Genomic DNA, 20039 nt, shown 5'->3' with positions numbered 1-20039 from the left:
ACAATCTCTGTTTCATGAAGGAAATATTAACGACATGGTACAGTGTGGACAGCCTCCACAGGCCTGATTTCTGGGGATGGACAAATTAAGACATCTGTATCTTTAGCAGGAATTGTTCCTGAATATCAAAGAGAACTCTTTCCACCTGAATGGCTAAGGCAGTGGAATCTGAGACTAGGATTCTTCATGACCATCTTTGATGTACAAAGACATCATCTAAAGGTTGGGGAAAAAGACACATCTCCACGGATTTTGTTTCAGCCTGTTAGATTCCATTGGAATTCCCACAGGAACCAATAGTTTGCTCTTTTCCTCTTACTCACTGGTAAGGCATCTGTTGCTTTTCCTGTGTAGCCCAGGACTCAAATGTAACAAATTTCATGAGTACTTTTTTACATCCATGTGCTTTGCGTATGTACGCGCCAGAAGGTCAGCAAGCTCCCACCTCTTTTTCAAGGTTCTCTCTCAAAGGTCATTGAGTGAAGGGAAAAAATGGATGGATGGATGCATGGATGGATGAATCCACTGCACTGCATAGTATCCTAATAGTTTGCAGAATTAGCACCTTGGGGAAGTCCTTTATTTTTCAAGAACAGAAATGTCTTAAAACAAATTTAATGACAATTTACTAAACTTTTAAAACAGTAAGTAACATAGTTAATGCAAAGCAAAGGTGAACATATTTATATAAAATAGAACATACAAATTAAAAACTGTAAAAATTGTAAATTACTTGAAATTCTTAAATAAATAAATAAATACATATTTTATGAAGTAAATTTCATTTATGTTTCCCTAGTTACAGTTCACCAGATTCTGAAAATATTTGGGCATTATATATACCTAAAAATACTGATAAACATTTGCTAATTTTTAGTACAATTATTTTATAGCTGAAGCAAAAAAAAATGCCTTTGAAATGACTGGAACATAAGTCTGAGGTTGGATGTTCATCTCTGGGAATCAGTTTCCTTCCTACTTCCTGAGCTTTCTTGTGAGCACATTAGTGAAAAGAAACCATCTCCTGATTTCCACTCTGACAACCTCCCAGGCACAGCTACTGTTTTTCTTCTCTTGCAGATAGAGATGGATTCTCTGGAAGTATCTCCTCACGGCCAGTGTGGGGTCCTTCATGCCCAGGAGAGATCCTTCTTCTCCCATCTCCTGCAGCAAACAGGTCTCAAGGTCCTCCAGCTGGCGGTAAAGTCCTGAGAGGAGTTGTTCCAGGAGGGTTGTGTTCCAAACAGCAGAAGAGGCCTCTGTGTAGAAGAGGTTGAAGATCTGCTGGAGCATCTCGTGGATGACAGACAGGGCCTGGGCCTTCTGGACCCGGCTGGCCTCCACCATCTCCTGGGGGAATCTGAAGTCAGTCCTGTCCTTCAGGCAGGAGAGAAGGGAGATCTTCCCCATTTGTCCCAACACTGTGAGGGTCTCCTGCTTTCCCACGTCCAGGCTCTGAGGCAGGTCACAGCTGAAGGAGCTGATGGGGCTGGAGAAGATCATCACCAACATCACCAGTGAAGGGACTGAAAAAGCCATTGGTGAGTTCCAAGGAGACCCTCTTCTGGTTGAGATGGGGGACCGTGAGCTTCGAGCCAGGTTCTCTGAGGACCTTCTTCCGTGTGTGCCATTTAAATACTGAAGACAAGCATTTTCATTTTCTGAATTTCCCCCAGACATTTCTATTCCTCGTTCTGGAATTTCCCTTCTCCTTGGGGCCTGAGAAGATGTATCAGTTGTAATTCTTTCTGTATTTTTACATTGAGAGTTCAGCCTACACATTAAAATATTTGAATTCCCACTCCAATGAAATGCTTACATTTTAATAAACATCAATTTTTAATTGATACAGTTGTCTGGATCTGTTTTTCCATATGTAAACAACAACCTTGAGGAAATCGTTCCTAGGCTTCTTTTTAAATGTTCTTACTCCCCACCCTAGATATCCTATGTGGAAGTGTTGATATGCTGATCAGGTATGACACATATGTCCTTGATGTGAATAGATCTGCCCTATCCAATACCAGGCACTTGGTATCTCCTTAAACAAAAGGGCTCCATAGACTTTCTTCAATCCATAGGAGCTTTCTCTGGTTCATGCTGGTGTGGTTGACGCAAGGTTGTAGATCTCAGAACGAGAGGAGAATTTGGTACATTATTTTCCCCATTTCTTTCTGGGGTATCTTTGCCCCCACTTTAAGTGGCTAATGAAACTACGCAAAGGGAATTAGATGTGTGTTCATGTGTTTGTGTGTATGTGTGTGTGTGTATGCACACTTGTTTGGTTTGGTAGGATGGGGTGAGTTGTATTGGTTTGTTGGGTCATTGTTTCTAATTTCAAAGAGATATACTCAAGTGCATATGCGTTTTTTTTCCTTTTTACTACCTCTCTCAAAGCATGCCTTCATCTCACCTGTATTTTCATAAACGTATTACACCTCCTCGTAGCCTAGACTTTTAGTGTTCTTACACCTACAAACTTCTTAGAATCATTCCCTGAAAGTAAGGAACATGCCAGCATTCCTCTCCTAGAACGCTTCAGACAATCCTATATTTTTGTGATGTGTAGGTGTGGGGAGTAGAACTGCTGTGCATCTGGGCCTATATTATTTAATCTTCTAACTTTCCTCCTCTTAATTTAAGCATCACCATATAGTTTGTATGTATATGAATGGCTCAGAGTGTTCAACAGTGACATACTCTTTTTTCCAGGTCTGCAATATGTCTGATAGCCTCCTCTCTTCATAAGGGGAAAAGTTCTCCATCACTAAATCCATATACCTTAAATAGCTTTGTGACATACAAGTTGTCCAAATTTAGTTTTCTTTATTCTCCTTAATTGAGGATAAGTACTGAACTGCCCATCATTGCCCTGAGCCCAGACTATGCCAAGATAGCTAACCTGTCCTCAGAATGAGTACAGGGCAATGATTAATAACATTGCGGAGTTCAGGCAGTTAGAATGTGTGCACTGGGCTTCTTTGTTGCCTTCCAGCAGAGAGATTGTCCAGCCCAGTCCTTTATCTAGTTGTATCAAAATAATGACCAAGTGATGCATTTGTTCTTTCACATATTTTACATACTTTAAAAATTGTTCCCTCTTCTTTGGTATTTGTCTTTGTGCTAATTAAAAGTTTTCCTAATGCCCCTGTAATGTCTCCAATTTCTCTTTGAGCTTCGTTGCAAAAAAGGGAAGAGAAAATGTAATGAAAAAAAAAAACCACTTATTCATTGCATGATATTCATGACATCAGAATATTTGGCTCACTTTTAATATTCCTAGAAAGTAAAAGTAATAGAAAAGTAATGCACATAGGCAAAAGGAAAGTAAATGCTGAAAATTAAAAAAAAGAGGAAGTGACGTCTCCTCTCCTGAAAAAAAAAAAAAGAAAACATGACACAGCTAATGACACCACCACTGTTCTGGGTGTTACACAGAGTGACAGGTTTCAGTGCAGCAGGTGGAGGAGAGTGTGGAAACCGCAGACAGCCCCAGAAGGAGGGCAACTGGTTCGTTAGAACAAGCTGTTGCTTAAAAGACTAGTTTTCAGCTTTGAAAGATCAGGGAATTTTTTCTTACTTTCTTCCCAGTTCTTTTCCCTCTCTTCTTCATGACCTCTCCTCCATCTTTCTTGCTCTCTTTCCTTCCTCCCTCTCTCCCTCTCTCACTCCCTGCCTCCCCCCACCCCGTCTCTCTCTCTTATTTTTCCACTGACCACAAAGATGATCCAACTCCACAGTCTTAGTCACACCAGCTGATACTCAATGGAGAGGGGCTTGTGCACTGAATGGCCATTTAATGAATGTGAGAGTGGTTAGTTATTTCAGGAGCTAATAGATGTTATTCATTTAGACAGTGCATTACTTCAATGCACATATTCTGGTTCACACAGCGATGAAATTATCGATAAATCTTGCTTTGTTTTAAGTTGAGAATTAAAGAAATGTAGCAGGTCATTGCAGGGAAACATCCATCTAGTTTCCATAGCTGGCTGGGCTGCTTTTCTCCATTATGGGAGTGGCTAACAGGTCTTGTGCTTGCTTTGTTCCAGATGTTGTTATAAGTACATCATAACTACCATCATCAGGGCATCCCGACGCAGTGGTAAGGATGGTCATGTCTGTGTAACAGGAGGGAGGTGGCAAAGGTCACACAGCCAGGACACACTAAAGCTGTGACCTGAACTCGGGCTGCCTAGCGCAGGAGTTTACGGTCAGAACCATGAAAGGCAAAGTCTCTTCTGAATAAGACATTTCCCTGCCCTATAGAAACATTAACATGATCTTACCCTCCAATTCCCATTTTTTCCTATTCATTGGCAGCATCATTCCCTGTTTCTAGATAGACTAGAATTCTTTTGGATAGAATACAGGTCGGTTAACACCTACTAATTTCCAGTCCTGTCTTTCAAAGAAATGGTGCTAGTGGTTGGGCTCAATTGGATCTCTGACCTCCTTCCCCACGTGAGCTATGCTCAGAAATTAACCACAAGGTTAAAGTGTCCATTTCATATTTATTTTTACTATCTCTGGTTTCAGAAGCCTTCATATTTCCAGAGTTCTTTAATGGTAGATTACACACGCTTTGGAATATTTACTCCTTTTTGTACTTGCTGTGGGGCAGAGACTCCTATGTCTGCTCCTGTGACAGACACTGCTCTAGAATCTAGGGACAGTGTTACTGCCCTCAGGGAGCTCAGTCCAGTGAGAGGTCTGAAGTCAAACAATTAGGGTGATGACTTCATTACCAGTGTGCAAAGAGCAGCCAAATGCTTAAGGCTACAGAGTTAAGGTGGAGGGAGTATCGTGTAGGGTTTACCACCAATTATAGAATAAATCATGACTTTTGTCCAGCTCAGTACCCTCTCTGAATTTTCTATTTCTCCATCTATAAAGTATAAATGATTAGGATGATTATATCTCAAAGGGAAAGTGTGAACATTCAGTGAAATTATGTTTGTGAAATACTTTGCTGAGAGACTGTACCTAGTATAATATGGCCATTAATATTAGTATTGTTAAAAAATCTTTACAGATGCAATGAAGGGGTGCCATGATCAGCTCTGGTACCACTGCAGTCCCAAACAATTCCCCTTCTATAATATTGTCTAAACTCTTCTTCCCAGGAACAAGCAGAGGTATGAAAAGATATATTTAGAAAGCTGTGGTGGATATTGCACTGGAAGTTCTCGATTTTGAGTCTCCCAACAGAAGAACCCTTCTATTCTTCATACCTTTTAAATAGAAATTGGCTATTAATCTTATTGAGGATCGCTTAGAGGTCAAGCATCTCCTTTGTCTTTGTCTTTAAACAGTTTGATCGAAATGTATCTCTGTACATCACCTTGAGTTTTCTTTGTATGGAGTTTGTTGGATTTTTTTGATATGTAAATCCATGCTTTCATCAGATTTGGGATTTTTATTTTGGCCCTTGTTCCTTCATGTATTCTTTTCACCCCTTCCTACCTTCCTCCCCTTCTGGGACTACCATAATGCATTTGTTAGAACAAAATATGTTGACCAAACAGTTTTCCTGGTTCTGTTTTGTTCTCTCTTTTTTTTTTCCTGGATCCTGGCCATTTCTTTTTCTCTTTGGGGTTATTAAAACCCAAAACATCCTTCCCACTTGGAACTGCTCTTGGAAAATTTTTCCTCCAGGTTTTGATGATAAACCTTCAATAAACTCATTGAATTACCTTTCCACCAAGGTAAGGAAATTTCATCTTTTTTGATCTTTTTGATGCACTAATTCTGTATTGTTTGTTATTTGAAGCCACTGAGTCTGTAATCAGTCAGCTAGGGATCATTAATGATGGAACAGAGATTTTCTTTAATGCCTGGAAACAATGCAGCTCTTGATCTTTCTCAGGTGGGCCTGATTTCTTAAGACCATGTTTTTTGACAGTAACAGAAATTGCTCATGTTTTTTTCATTCATATTCCTTTCTGTTCATCAGACTGCTTAATTTTGATAGACTTATCTTCAAATTTTATGATTTTTTTCTTCTACCTGCTCAGATCTGCTGTAGATTTTTTTCCTACCTGCTTAAATCTGCTGTTGAATCCTTCCAGTGAGTTTTTTAATTTTGATTCTTAGAATTTACAGTTCCAGAATTCTATTTGGTTTCCCTTCAGAATTCTGTCACTTTATTGATATTCTCCATTTGGGGAGACATTTTTCTCTTACTTTCTTTAGTTATTAAGATATTGTTTGGTTTATCTATTTGAACATATTTAAGACAACTGCTTTAATGTCTTAATCTAGGAATTATATATCTGGTCTTCCTCAAGGACAGTTTTTATAATTGATCATTGCTATTTTCATACTCTGTATGCCCTGTCATTTCTTGTTTTTTCATTTTCCTATTTCTCATAATTTTTTGCTAAAAACTTCAATTTACATTAATATAAGGTGACAACTCTGTTCATCAGTCCTCCCCAAAGCATGTTGTTGCTGCTTGTTGTAGGTTATTTGTCTTCGTTAGTGAATTTTTTGCACTAATTGTGTATTATTTGTTATTTGAAGCCACTGAAGTCTATAATTAGTCAGCTAGGGATCATTAATGATGGATCAGAGATTTCCTTCAATGCCCGGAAACAATGCATCTCTTGGTCTTTCTCAAAAAGCTCCGTGTGTGTGTGTGTGTGTGTGTGTGTGTGTGCGCGCGCATGCTGGGTATACCTTCAGTACTCAGACAGGCAGCTCACACCTTTGTCTTCATGTGCTGCCTATGCCCAGCCTTAGGATCAGCCAGAGCAGGAGATGAGGTCACTTTCAGGTTTTTCCTGAGCATTTGCACAGCTCGACAATTGTGCAGGCCCTTCTAGAGTCCCAGGAATATGATGGAGTTTTTCATGCCCCTGTGGACATCTTATTCCTCAGCTTTTTTCTTCTAAGCTTTTAGACTAGGATATTGTTTGGCCCTACTGTTCCCTGTACCCATTGCCTCAGGTAGCCAATACATTTAAATAGTTGCCTGTAAATGCTTTTGAGAAATGCTCCAGGGAGCAGTTTTTAGCATTGGGTGAGCTCTGAGACTTGTAAAGTAAAGATACCCCTCCAGTGGATCCTTTGCACCTGACAGGTCAAATAATACCAATCATTGGGAAAGAGGGTGTGAAAGCATTCCAGCTCCATTCTGCTGCCTCCAGTACCTGGGATGTAGTCTGTTACTCTTCAAGGCTTCTACTGAGCTTGAGTGTAGGGAGAGGACTAGGGCAAGTTAAAAGCTACAACTCTTGATGTTCTTTACTGAGATTCAGCTTCTTTACTTGAATAAATGCTCCCAGGTTTTTCTAAGTCTTTTCCGGATTTCTGAAAAAGTAGATGCTGACTATTTTTGCCGTTTTTTTTGGTTGCATTTATGGAGAGACAATTTTTCTGTGGTTTTTACTCTGCCATTTCCTTTGGTGTCACTTATCTCTGCTTAAGTTTCCAAGAATCTGAGGCAATCAACCTTCACAAAATTGGGGCCGTTCTTTAATTTGAACTTTTGTCAGTAACTGACACATATCAGGAGCAATTTTGGTTTTATAAATACTATTTAAACAAACATTACCTTGTTATTGTGATTACTTTCCTACGTGATCTTGTATTTTCTGTCTTTGAGCTATTTAACCAACAAGAAATAAGATTGGCTTTAGAGTAAGAAGATGCTGGGGATTTACAAGCGTAAATTTCACGTTTATTGGGAATTTTTTCATATTTGTAGTTTTGTGTATTTGTTTATTAATGGACAGGACTTCAAATTGTTCTTTCTTTTCCCTGTTTCTAATCTCCTGCATTCTCCACAGCTGGATATTGTGGCAGGGAAATTAATTTGTTCAGCTTCTAAGCCAGGTTTTACCTACATCCAGCAGATGGCAGTAAAACTCAGTATTTAATCATCTTTGGTTAAGGGATGTTTCACCAAGGAAAGGAAGACTCCAAAGCCAGGGGGCGTGGAGCACAGAGAAGAATGCTGCCTGAGATCTCAGTGCTCTCGTTTTAGCTTGATCCAGTCTGGGGGTGGATGACAAATCACCAAAAAAAAAAAAAAAAAATGGCTTACTGTAGTAGATGGATGAGGGAAGCTCTGGTCCTTAAACTCTACACTCAGACCCAACCAACTCATCTGCTTCTTGGTTAAAGGTCCTGGTGAGCCAAGAGAAAGGGATGGTCCACGTGGCACTTTCAGCTCTCTCCTTAATCATCACTGAACCTCACAACAGTTTCAAATGTAAAGTCTTACACATGCAGAAGCTGCGGTAATGATGGCAACAGTCTTATTATCAATCAAAAATATTTTGCATTACATATTCAGAGCCAGATTACAAAGTAGGCCAGCATGTTGGTTGTATTGTTTTACATTCATAGCTTCATTTTAATATGATAATTGTTTAATCCTAGTAGAACACTGCCTTATTGACCACAAGATTTCTGAATATTTTGTAAGAATATGGTACTGATATAGTCCATTGCATTAAATTACTGTCATTGTAAGAGCATTCAAAAGTATTATCATTTTGTGAACAAAATAATACAGTTAGGAATCAATTTTAGTCATTACCTATCTCAACCATCTCACCTGTCTATATCTGAACACAAAGTCCCAGGTATATCTAGTCATATCACGTCTGCTGCCCACACTTACCAGGCTGACTAAAAGTACCATTCGAGAAGGAACTGGCAGTGAGCCATGGAATGAGTTAAAATTGTGAACATTTTAATTAAAATATAGGAGATAATTCAAGTTGATTTAAAAATTTTTTTCTTTAAATTAATGGCAATTGGAGAATTGAAGGGGATAAGACAAGTGTGAACACATATAAAAGTAACATAAAGTAAAGCATAAATCAATAAAATGAGCACTCAGAAACAAAAAGATTAAGATTAAATATGAACTGCTTGAACATCCCCGTTAAAAGGAAAACTCTGATTCATTTAAAAAACAACTTCATAATTACTCTCAATAGGGGGAAGTGCCTAGAATCAAATAATACAAAAAAAAAAAAAAAGCAAACGATAGGCAGAGATAGAGCAAGGGTATAAGAAGGAAAGATGTAGAAGTCACAGTATTACTATATATGAGATCTTTATAATAAGTAAAAGTCATAAGAATTCAATGAAATGTGTTAAATTTTAAAAGTAGGGTTAATATATAAAGGAAACAAATATGATTCATAACTCAATTATAAAAGTCGTGGAACTAAAATGCAAACGAAATAAAGCATTCAACAATAATTTCTAGAAATATATAAAAATGTGAAGAAAAACTTGATGCATTTTTAAAATTTTAGCACAATATTATTTTTTTCTAAAAATAATATAGAAAAATGAGTATGAAAAAGAATTGGGAAAAACTATTTATAGAGTAAATTAGTGGCTTGGATTCTGGGGCAATGTAAGTTAAATCACGAAATAGAACCTCTTTAAAATATTTATAAAGCATTAACAAAAATCATCATATTTTAGACTATAGCAACTTATTCTTTATGGCCTCCTGGTAAGTAACAACTATTTATTTAACATCTACTATATGCAAGATCAAAAAACTGTAGATGTCCCATTGATTAACACTAGAAATATAAAATAGTTCTTGTGAGAAGTACTTCAAAGGTATGATTCATGGACAAAGGGTGTTAAGTCCAGGGTACAGGGGGAAAATGGTATTGCATGCCTTGGGCGATGTTTAACAGGAAAATGTCAGCACTACCACAGCAACCCCAGAGGTAAATAATGGGGGAAGGAACAAGAGTTAAGGAGAGGATTATGTTTCCTATTTGGTGAGGGTGTGTGTATTGGCTATCTTTCTTTTGGGAACAACGAAATTATCTAAAATCGGGAATGTTGATAGACTGTGGACTCTGGGCATTATACGTGATGCCTAATGAATGTGGGTGGCTGAAGGATGCTCTACCTGAGAAGTAGATTGGTGAACAATGGTGATCACATATGGTTGACTATTGTGCTGCTACAAAAAGGAACGAAGATGTGAGTCATGCAACAATGTGAATGAACCTGTTGGACATTTGGTGAGGTAAAATGAGCCAGAAATGAAAGAACAATTATTGTGTGGTCTCCTTTAGAAAATGCGTATAAGAGAACAGGGGCCTAAACTGTAAGCTGTTATGGCGACACAGTTAGTCCAAAGGGGTAATTATTAGTTCTGGATTTTGAGGGGCTGTTTTATGTATCTGCAGCCTGGTGTTTAGAGAGAAAAACAAAGCCAATCTGGTTGGGATTAAATAATTCAGAACACAGGGGTGAGGAAGGCAGGGTCTACATTTTAGAACCACACCTACTCTTTAAGACCAAAAGGAGAAAGGTTTATTATGTCTGGAACCTAAATTTTCTGTGGCACATAATCTAACTCAACCTGTCTAGATTGTTCATTGAACAAGTGAAACACAGGGAGCCCAGAATAAGAATGAGGGCCTTTAATCCGAATAGCTTAACGTCGTGCCTGGATAGCTCCTAGAATATGTTAACCAGATAATCAAAAAGTATTGGAAAAATACCTTGAGGGATGGGAGAAAGAAACATGGAACTATTAACCTTTACCATCACGGAGTCCCCTGATACCGTGTCAAACGTTAGGGACACCCAAATCAATAGGCCAAGCCCTTAATCTTGAGGCTTATTCTGTGAAGCTTATGGAGAAGCTTAGCTTACCTACACATATGCCTAAGAGTTACTTCTGGAGGATCTCTTTTCTTGCTCAGATGTAGCCTCACTCTCTCTAAGCCCAACTCTGCAAGTGAAATCATTGCCATGCTCCCTATGTGGGACATGACATCCAGGGGTGAAAGTCTCCCTGGCAGCGTGGCAGATGGCTCCCAGGGATGAGTCTGGCCCTCGAACCGTGGGATCAACAATTCCATCCTGACCAAAAGGAGTAAAAGAAGTGTAATAATTAAGTATCAGTGGTGAGAGAGTTCAAATAGAGTCGCGATGTGTGGATGTCACTCTTATACGAGCTTCAGCAAGACATTGGTATCTATCCTAATCTGCCAAACCCCAACCGAAACCATTCCAGCCAATCCCAAAGAACAGCTAGGTCAATATCTAAGCTTTTATGAAGGCTCCATGCACTAAAGTAATTTTCTAGAAACCTACAACCACCAGATGGTGCCTGGACCAGCCAAGCCCTCCAAACATCAACTAGCTCCATCTCCCTAATCCCTGTTACTGTCAGACCCTTCCAACATGAAAAAGTTAGAATGGGCATAGCCCAAATACACCTAAAGAGTGGGGTAGAAAGGGCAAAAATGATGGTGGAATTATACAGAGAAGGTAGAATTTAAGAATTGAATATGATTTCTGCATCATTAAATTGACATTTCTTTTAGTTGCCAGCGTCTTAGAGCAGCTAGAAGTAAAAACCTTAAATTGTGGAATTGCAACCCATGCAAATTCTGAAATCTGTTCTACAACCAATTGTTGTGCTGTGCTTGGAAATTTATTGCTTTTTTGTATATATGCTATTTTTCACACAAAAAAGGAAAAAGGCAATTGTGGTGATAAAAAAAAATTATTCCTTCTAGCCTCCAATTTCTGGAGTATCTAGAAGGTAAAATCTGAGAGGATCATATGGTAGCCCGTGACAAACTCTGGGATCTATCCTGTAACTACTTGCTGAAGAGTGCATTGAAAACTATTGCTTTTTTCCTTCTTTCCTTTGTATATATGTTATATTCTACAGTTAAAAAGCTGAAAAAAAGTCATAGTTTGAAAAGTAGTTAGGGTACTTGGAGTTAAAACCATTGACTAAGGTTTTCAATCTGTATGTTTAAAAATACTTATGAAATTTTCTCCTTAAGAGACACTCTTGTTTTATGCCTATGCCCTTTGAATAAAGAATTAATGTGCATCCCCCCTTCAAAAATTGCAGATACTAGGAAGTTGGAGTACCACCATTCACATCCAACTGCTGTTTCTCAAAGTCCATATGCTTTCCAGTGTGATATAATTGAAAATTGCATTAGTAGAATGATTAATCATGATTAAGAAGTTCAATCTTAGAAATATATGATGATTTGATAGCAGAAAACACACTTATATAATTTTCTCTGGGAAATTGTCTTCTTCAAATCTATCTATGGGCCCCACTCTCACCACACTTAATTGAAATCGTACTCCCTGGCCACAACGGTTGCTCTAAACCTAAGTTTCTGACTCCTTAGCCCCCATACCATCCACCCAACAAAGCGACTACCAGAAAAATTTCCACCAAAATTGGAATTATTGAATATAGAAAAATAACAAGAGTGGATGAAGACTGAAGTTGGAGATGTGAGCAAGGGAAAAAATTAATTACAACAGTCTAGAGTGAGCTTTAGCATTTCAAGTCTTCTAGAATCTCTCAATCCTGTGTTAGGTGCTGAATATATGATCTTTTGGATCATGCAGAATGTAAATATTGACTCAAACACACACACACACACACACACACACACACACACACACACACACACACACACACACACACAGAGGTCCCAGATGACATTCTCCATGATATGTTTTCCCTTGAGGCAATAGAATTTGCTCTAAAGCTGCCTACAATTCTGCTTTATACTACAAACACTGCATGTACAGACTTCTGCCTTTGCAAATCTGGGATTGTTTACCAATTCTTATCTGTATTGTGGTCTTCACAGCTGAAAATTTCAGCTTCTTGCTCTTTAGATAAAATTGCATTATGAATCAGGGTGTGTTTGCTCATGGAATGAAGACAATATAAAGATTAACTTGTTCTTCAAAGGATCAATCCAAAGCACGTCAGGGCATGGTAAGCCTTACATTTACATTCATATACAGATATTTTCATAACTTGAAAATAGAATGCAGTAACAATAGAGATGTAAGAAGTGAAGATAGGAAGGAAACTGAAAATATAACAGCAGTAATAGAACCCAAATGTAAGAGAAAGAATATAAATGACAGATCAGAAATGGTGTCCCTATATGAATGACAAACTTGATGAACTTCTGCAAATGAAGAAAAGTATTAAAAAGAGTTGAAAAGAATGATAGAAAAGAAAGTGTTATGGAAAGTGTATTAGTTAGGGTTCTCTAGAGAAACAGAACCAACAGGGAACACTTGCAAATATAAAATTTATGAAAGTGTCTCACGTGACCATAGGAACGCAGAGTCCAAAATCCACAGGGCAGGCTGCGAAGCCGATGACTCCAATGGATGGCCTGGACGAACTCCACAGGAGAGGCTCACCAGCCAAAGCAGGAAATGGAACCTGTCTCCTCTGAGTCCTCCTTAAAAGGCTTCCCATGATTGGATTTAGCATCACTAATTGCAGAAGACACTCCCCTTTGGCTGATTACAAATGGAATCAGCTGTGGATGTAGCTGACGTGATCATGACCTAATCCTATGAAATGTCCTCATTGCAACAGACAGGCCAGCGCTTGCCCAATCAGATGAACAGGTACCACAACTTGGCCAAGTTGACACCTGTCCCTAACCATGACAGTCCACCCCTTGTCAACTTGGCACATATATATATATATATATATATATCACCTTAGACCACACTTAATTTCCAAATGAAAACAAATAAGCACACATTTTTTCTTTTACCTGACAATACTCAACTGTCCTGCATATAACTGGAAACACATTAAATCTCTCCAGAATAGCGTGCAAATCCTTGGGCAACATTCATTCTTAAACTTGATATCTTACAACTTAAATAGTATAACACAAACAAAACAGCATTACAGTCCTCGTTTCTGTAACTGATCACGTGGTCGAAGTTCATATTTATCACTACCTTCTTCCACTACCCATTCCATGTTCCCTTTCCCCTCAGCAAGCACTTCAGCTGGCCGTAGTTCTTTGCCTGGTGGGGTGACCCAAACCTTCATTCCTGAAGTCTCAGAGCCATTAGTGGTCCTGCCTGGATTGTGTTGTTGCAGTTTTCCATTGATTTTAATCACAGGGCATGGTAGTACTAATAGACGCCCCAGGGGATCTCCTATATTCCAAGAAAACTCTTCTTTACTTCCATTATGTAGTTGCAGTCCTACTTCCTTATGATAGTCAGGGTCAATTACCCCAGACAATAATGTAATCCCCTTCTTGGTGTGTTGATCCAGAGGCATAAGTAGACCAAAGTGGCCAGGTGGCAATCTTAACTTCTAGTTCAGTGGTATCACTGTTGTTTCTCCTGGAGAAAGCACACCCCGTATTGGAACTAAAACCTGTAGACCAGCAGAACTCAGGGTAGCAGGGACAGGAAGCAAAAATTTTCCTAGTGGATCACTAGGAGTAATAGTGAGTGGCACCACACCCATTTCCACCCCTTGGTTCCTGGACCCATGGATCCTGGCTATGGGAGAAACAGCACCATACAGTGGACGCTGATTCAGAGCATACACAGCTTCCTGGAGAACATTACCCCAGCCTTTCAAGTTTTTGCCACCTAGTTGGCACCGTAATTGAGTTTTCAAAAGGCCATTCCACCGTTCTATCAATCCAGCAGCTTCTGGATGATGGGGAACATGGTAAGACCAGAGAATTCCATGAGCATGTGCCCATTCCCGCACTTCATTTGCTGTGAAGTGTGTTCCTTGATCCGAAGCAATGCTATGTGGAATACCATGACGATGGATAAGGCATTCTGTAAGCCCACGAATAGTAGTTTTGGCAGAAGCATTGCATGCAGGGAAAGCAAACCCATATCCAGAGTATGTGTCTATTCCAGTTAGAACAAATCGCTGCCCCTTCCATGAAGGGAGTGGTCCAATGTAATCAACCTGCCACCATGTAGCTGGCTGGTCACCTCGGGGAATGGTGCCATATTGGGGGCTGAGTGTGGGTCTCTGCTGCTGGCAGATTGGGCACTCAGCAGTGGCTGTAGCCAGGTCAGCCTTGGTGAGTGGAAGTCCATGTTGCTGAGCCCATGCATAACCTCCATCCCTACCACCATGACCACTTTGTTCATGAGCCCATTGGGCAATAACAGGAGTTGCTGGGGAAAGAGGCTGACTGGTATCCATAGAACGGGTCATCTTATCCACTTGATTATTAAAATCTTCCTCTGCTGAAGTCACCCTCTGGTGTGCATTCACATGGGACACAAATATCTTCATGTTTTTAGCCCACTCAGAAAGGTCTATCCACATACTTCTTCCCCAGACCTCTTTGTCACCAATTTTCCAATTATGGTCTTTCCAAGTCCCTGACCATCCAGCCAAACCATTAGCAACAGCCCATGAGTCAGTATACAAACGCACCTCTGGCCAGTTTTCCTTCCAAGCAAAATGAACAACCAGGTGCACTGCTCGAAGTTCTGCCCACTGGGAGGATTTCCCCTCACCACCATCCTTCAAGGACACCCAAGAAAGGGGTTGTAATGCTGCAGCTGTCCACTTTCGGGTGGTACCTGCATATCGTGCTGAACCATCTGTAAACCAGGCCTGAGTTTTCTCTTCCTCAGTCAATTCACTGTAAGGAACTCCCCAAGAGGCTATAGCTCTGGTCTGGGAAAGAGAAGGTAATGTGGCAGCAGGAGTGGAAACCATGGACATCTGTGCCACTTCTTCATGTAACTTACTTGGGCCTTCAGGACCTGCTCTGGCTCTATCTCGTATATACCATTTCCACTTTACAATAGAGTGCTGCTGTGCACGCCCAACTTTATGGCTTGGTGGGTCAGACAACACCCAACTCATGATAGGCAACTCAGGTCTCATGGTAACTTGGTGGCCCATGGTTAAGCGTTCAGTCTCTACTAAGGCCCAGTAGCAGGCCAAAAGCTGTTTCTCAAAAGGAGAGTAGTTATCTGCAGCAGATGGTAAGGCTTTGCTCCAAAATCCTAAGGGTCTGCGTTGTGATTCTCCTATAGGGGCCTGCCAAAGGCTCCAGACAGCATCTCTATTTGCCACTGACACTTCCAGCACCATTGGATCTGCTGGATCATATGGCCCAAGTGGCAGCTTGCACAGCAGCCTGGACCTGTCGCAGAGCCTCCTCTTGTTCAGGTCCCCACTCAAAATTAGTAGCTTTTCTGGTCACTCGATAAATGGGCCGGAGTAGCACACCCAAATGAGGAATATGTTGTCGCCAAAATCCAAAAAGACCCACTAGGCGTTGTGCCTCTTTTTTGGTTGTGGGAGGGGCCAGATGCAGCAATTTATCCTTCACCTTAGAAGGGATATCTCGACATGCCCCACACCACTGGACACCTAGAAATTTTACTGAGGTAGAAGGCCCCTGCATTTTTGTTGGATTTATCTCCCATCCTCTGACACGCAAATGCCTTACCAGTAAATCTAGAGTAGTTGCTACTTCTTGCTCACTAGGTCCAATCAACATGATATCATCAATATAATGGACCAGTGTGATGTCTTGTGGGAGGGAGAAACGATCAAGGTCTCTGCGAACAAGATTATGACATAGGGCTGGAGAGTTGATATACCCCTGAGGTAGGACAGTGAAAGTATATTGCTGACCTTGCCAGCTGAAAGCAAACTGTTTCTGGTGGTCCTTACTAATAGCTATTGAGAAAAAAGCATTTGCCAGATCAATAGCTGCATACCAGGTACCAGGGGATGTATTGATTTGCTCAAGCAATGATACTACATCTGGAACAGCAGCTGCAATTGGAGTTACCACCTGGTTGAGTTTATGATAATCCACTGTCATTCTCCAAGACCCATCTGTTTTCTGCACAGGCCAAATAGGAGAGTTGAATGAGGATGTGGTGGTAATCACCACCCCTGCAACTTTCAAGTCCTTAAGAGTGGCAGTAATCTCTGCAATCCCTCCAGGAATACGGTATTGCTTTTGATTTACTATTTTGCTTGGTAGGGGCAGTTCTAGTGGCTTCCACTTGGCCTTTCCCACCATAATAGCCCTCACTGCACGAGTTAGAGAACCAACGTGGGGATTCTGCCAGTTGCTCAGTATGTCTATGCCAATTATACATTCCGGAACTGGGGAAATAACTACAGGATGGGTCTGGGGGCCCACTGGACCCACTGTGAGACGGACCTGAGCTAAAACTCCATTGATCACCTGGCCTCCATAAGCCCCCACTCTGACTGGTGGTCCAGAGTGACGTTTTGGGTCCCCTGGAATTAATGTCACTTCTGAACCAGTGTCTAATAATCCCCGAAATATCTGATCATTTCCTTTTCCTCAATGCACAGTTACCCTGGTAAAAGGCCGTCGGTCTCCTTGGGGAAGACTTAGAGGAAGGTTAACAGTATAAATTTGTGGCAGTGTAACAGGTTTCTTCCCCATAGGGACCTGGCCTCCCCTTCATTCAAGGGGCTCAGGGTCTGTAAACTGTTTCAAGTCTGGAAATTGGTTAAGGGGCCGTGACTCTGTGTTTTTGTAATTCAGGTTAGACTTCTGTTCCCTTGACCTAGAACTCTTTTGTTTATACAGCTCCAACAAGAATTTAGTAGGCTGCCCTTCTATTGTATTTCTAGGCACCCCATGATTTACTAGCCAATGCCACAAATCTCTGCGTGTCATATAATTTTGATGCCTCCTTTGAGTTTGTTGTCTATTATAATACCCACGTCTACCCTGTCTTTGGTGATTAAGTGCTGCCACCTGGCTTCTGCCAACTCGAGATCCTGTCATCCCCATTGTGTTTAAGGATTCCAGCTCAGTGACAGCAGTTCCTACAGTAATATCTGACCTACAGAGAAGTGCAACCACAGAGCTCTTGAGGGATGATGGTGCTAGTCTCACAAATTTATTTCTCACTGTTCTGGTAAAAGGTGCATCCTCTGGACATTCCTGGGGTGTAAGAGCAGGCTTTGCATGATAAATCCACTCTAACATCCCAATCTCTCTAAGCCTCTGGATCCCCTCATCTATATTATACCAGGGCAGTTCTGGCATTTCAACCTCAGGTAATGTTGGCCACCTTTTGATCCATGTTTCAACCAACCACCCAAACAAGCTGTTAACACCTTTTCTAACTGCTCGAGCTATAACATTGAATGCAGAATCTCTGCTTAGTGGGCCCATATCAATAAATTCAGCCTGATCCAGCCTTATATTCCTCCCACCATTATCCCACACTCTTAAAATCCATTGCCACACATATTCCCCTGATTTCTGTCTATATAAATTGGAAAACTCACACAGTTCTTTTGGAGTATAACGTACCTCCTCATGTGTGATACTTTGTACCTCACCTTTAGGGGCCTGTTGGGACTTTAGTCTAGTTATAGGTCTAGAAGAAATGAGGGGTGGTGGGGGTGGGTCATGAAAAGAATTAGAAATATCTTCCAAGCCATTTGCTTCAGGGCTTTCATTTGCAGTTTCATCTGGTGAAACAGGATTAATAACTCTAGGGCTAATCCCTTCAGGAGGAGGTTGGGTGGCCAATTCCTCAAGGCAGGCTGGAGGTGGGGCGGCTATGTCCTCAGGGCAGACTATTACAGGGTTATCTAAAGAAGGCTCAGCATGGTCTAGGGTTTCAACCTCACCCCCAACATCATTATCAATCCATATGTCACCATCCCATTTTTCAGTGTCCCACTCCTTTCCAATCAATGCCCTCACTTTAACAGCAGACACCATGCAAGACTGAGATTTCAGTTTACGTTGTAAAGTTGCTACTCTAACAATAAGATTCTGAGTCTGATTTTCAGAGATCTCAAGTCTACGGCTACAGAAAATAAAATTTTCCTTCAGGATACTCATAGAAACCTCTACATCTTTCAGACGGCACTTAAGCTTCTTGTTTGAAGCCTTAAGCCCATCCCTTTCACCCTTTAATGTAGACAGTGTATCTAACAACAACCAACCAACATCTCTATAACTCTTATTTCTACAAAACTCTGTAAAGGTGTCAAAAACATTATCCCCCAGAGTCTGGCTTCGTACAAGCGAAGCATTAGGAGAATCAAATGATGATATTTTGACTATCTCCTTTGCCAACTCAGTCCATGGATTGGGAGTGTCATTCTGATTACGGGAATCAGAGTCCTTAGTGTCTCTGAGCCCAGTCAGAGTAGAAAACCATTCATAAAAACCCATTTTTAAGATTCTGTTCCTTAAGAACCACTCCCGGTACCAAGATGTATTAGTTAGGGTTCTCTACAGAAACAGAACCAACAGGGAACACTTGCAAATATAAAATTTATGAAAGTGTCTCACGTGACCATAGGAACGCAGAGTCCAAAATCCACAGGGCAGGCTGCGAAGCCGATGACTCCAATGGATGGCCTGGACGAACTCCACAGGAGAGGCTCACCAGCCAAAGCAGGAAATGGAACCTGTCTCCTCTGAGTCCTCCTTAAAAGGCTTCCCATGATTGGATTTAGCATCACTAATTGCAGAAGACACTCCCCTTTGGCTGATTACAAATGGAATCAGCTGTGGATGTAGCTGACGTGATCATGACCTAATCCTATGAAATGTCCTCATTGCAACAGACAGGCCAGCGCTTGCCCAATCAGATGAACAGGTACCACAACTTGGCCAAGTTGACACCTGTCCCTAACCATGACAGAAAGTAATGAATGGAGTTCCTAATAAGAGTGTAGGTACTCTTGAAGAATAAATAAGAATAGTTGCAAAAGAATCAATAATCAATGATATAGTGAAAGATCATTTCTCATATTTGAAAAGAGACCTGAGTCAATAGATGAGCAGGGACCAACAGGACAAGACCTGGTGGGAAAGGCTGTGAAGCATCTCCACTGTCCAGCGGGACTCTAGGTGTTCTAATCACCATATACAAGTCCCCTAAGAGGGTGATGTGCAGCTGCAAGACGTTTTTCTCTAGCGACCAGGTTCATCTCATAGCAGGAATATCCTCATTCTCATGTGGTTGGTTAGGCACCACCCAAAGCTCCCCATAACGAGAGAAGAGCAGAGTGGGGTGGATTTCTTCCCCTGGAAATGATTCATTTTGCTCCAGCTGTGACCTGTCCTTGCTGCCCTCTGGAGGAGGAGAATGGAGACAGTGTGTGCTTTCTGACTCTCCTGTGAGTTTGCCTTGTACTGGGTGATGCTTGTAATGTTTGAACCTTTCTCTTGACAGCAATCAAAAGGGTGAAAACTGTGTGAGGC

General features: G+C 40.8%; 1 protein-coding gene across 1 annotated transcript; it reads right to left on the bottom strand.

Annotated features, from left to right (window-relative positions):
• Positions 1 to 975: 975 nt before the first annotated feature.
• On the bottom strand, positions 976 to 1539 carry LOC143673491 (interferon omega-1-like). Its single transcript, XM_077148039.1, has one exon. The coding sequence runs from the start codon at positions 1537 to 1539 to the stop codon at positions 976 to 978; it is 564 nt and encodes a 187-aa protein (XP_077004154.1).
• Positions 1540 to 20039: the final 18500 nt, after the last annotated feature.

This window comes from Tamandua tetradactyla, chromosome 2, assembly GCF_023851605.1.
Source record: "Tamandua tetradactyla isolate mTamTet1 chromosome 2, mTamTet1.pri, whole genome shotgun sequence".
NCBI lineage: Eukaryota > Metazoa > Chordata > Mammalia > Pilosa > Myrmecophagidae > Tamandua > Tamandua tetradactyla.
This window is presented reverse-complemented; position numbering and strand designations above follow the sequence as displayed.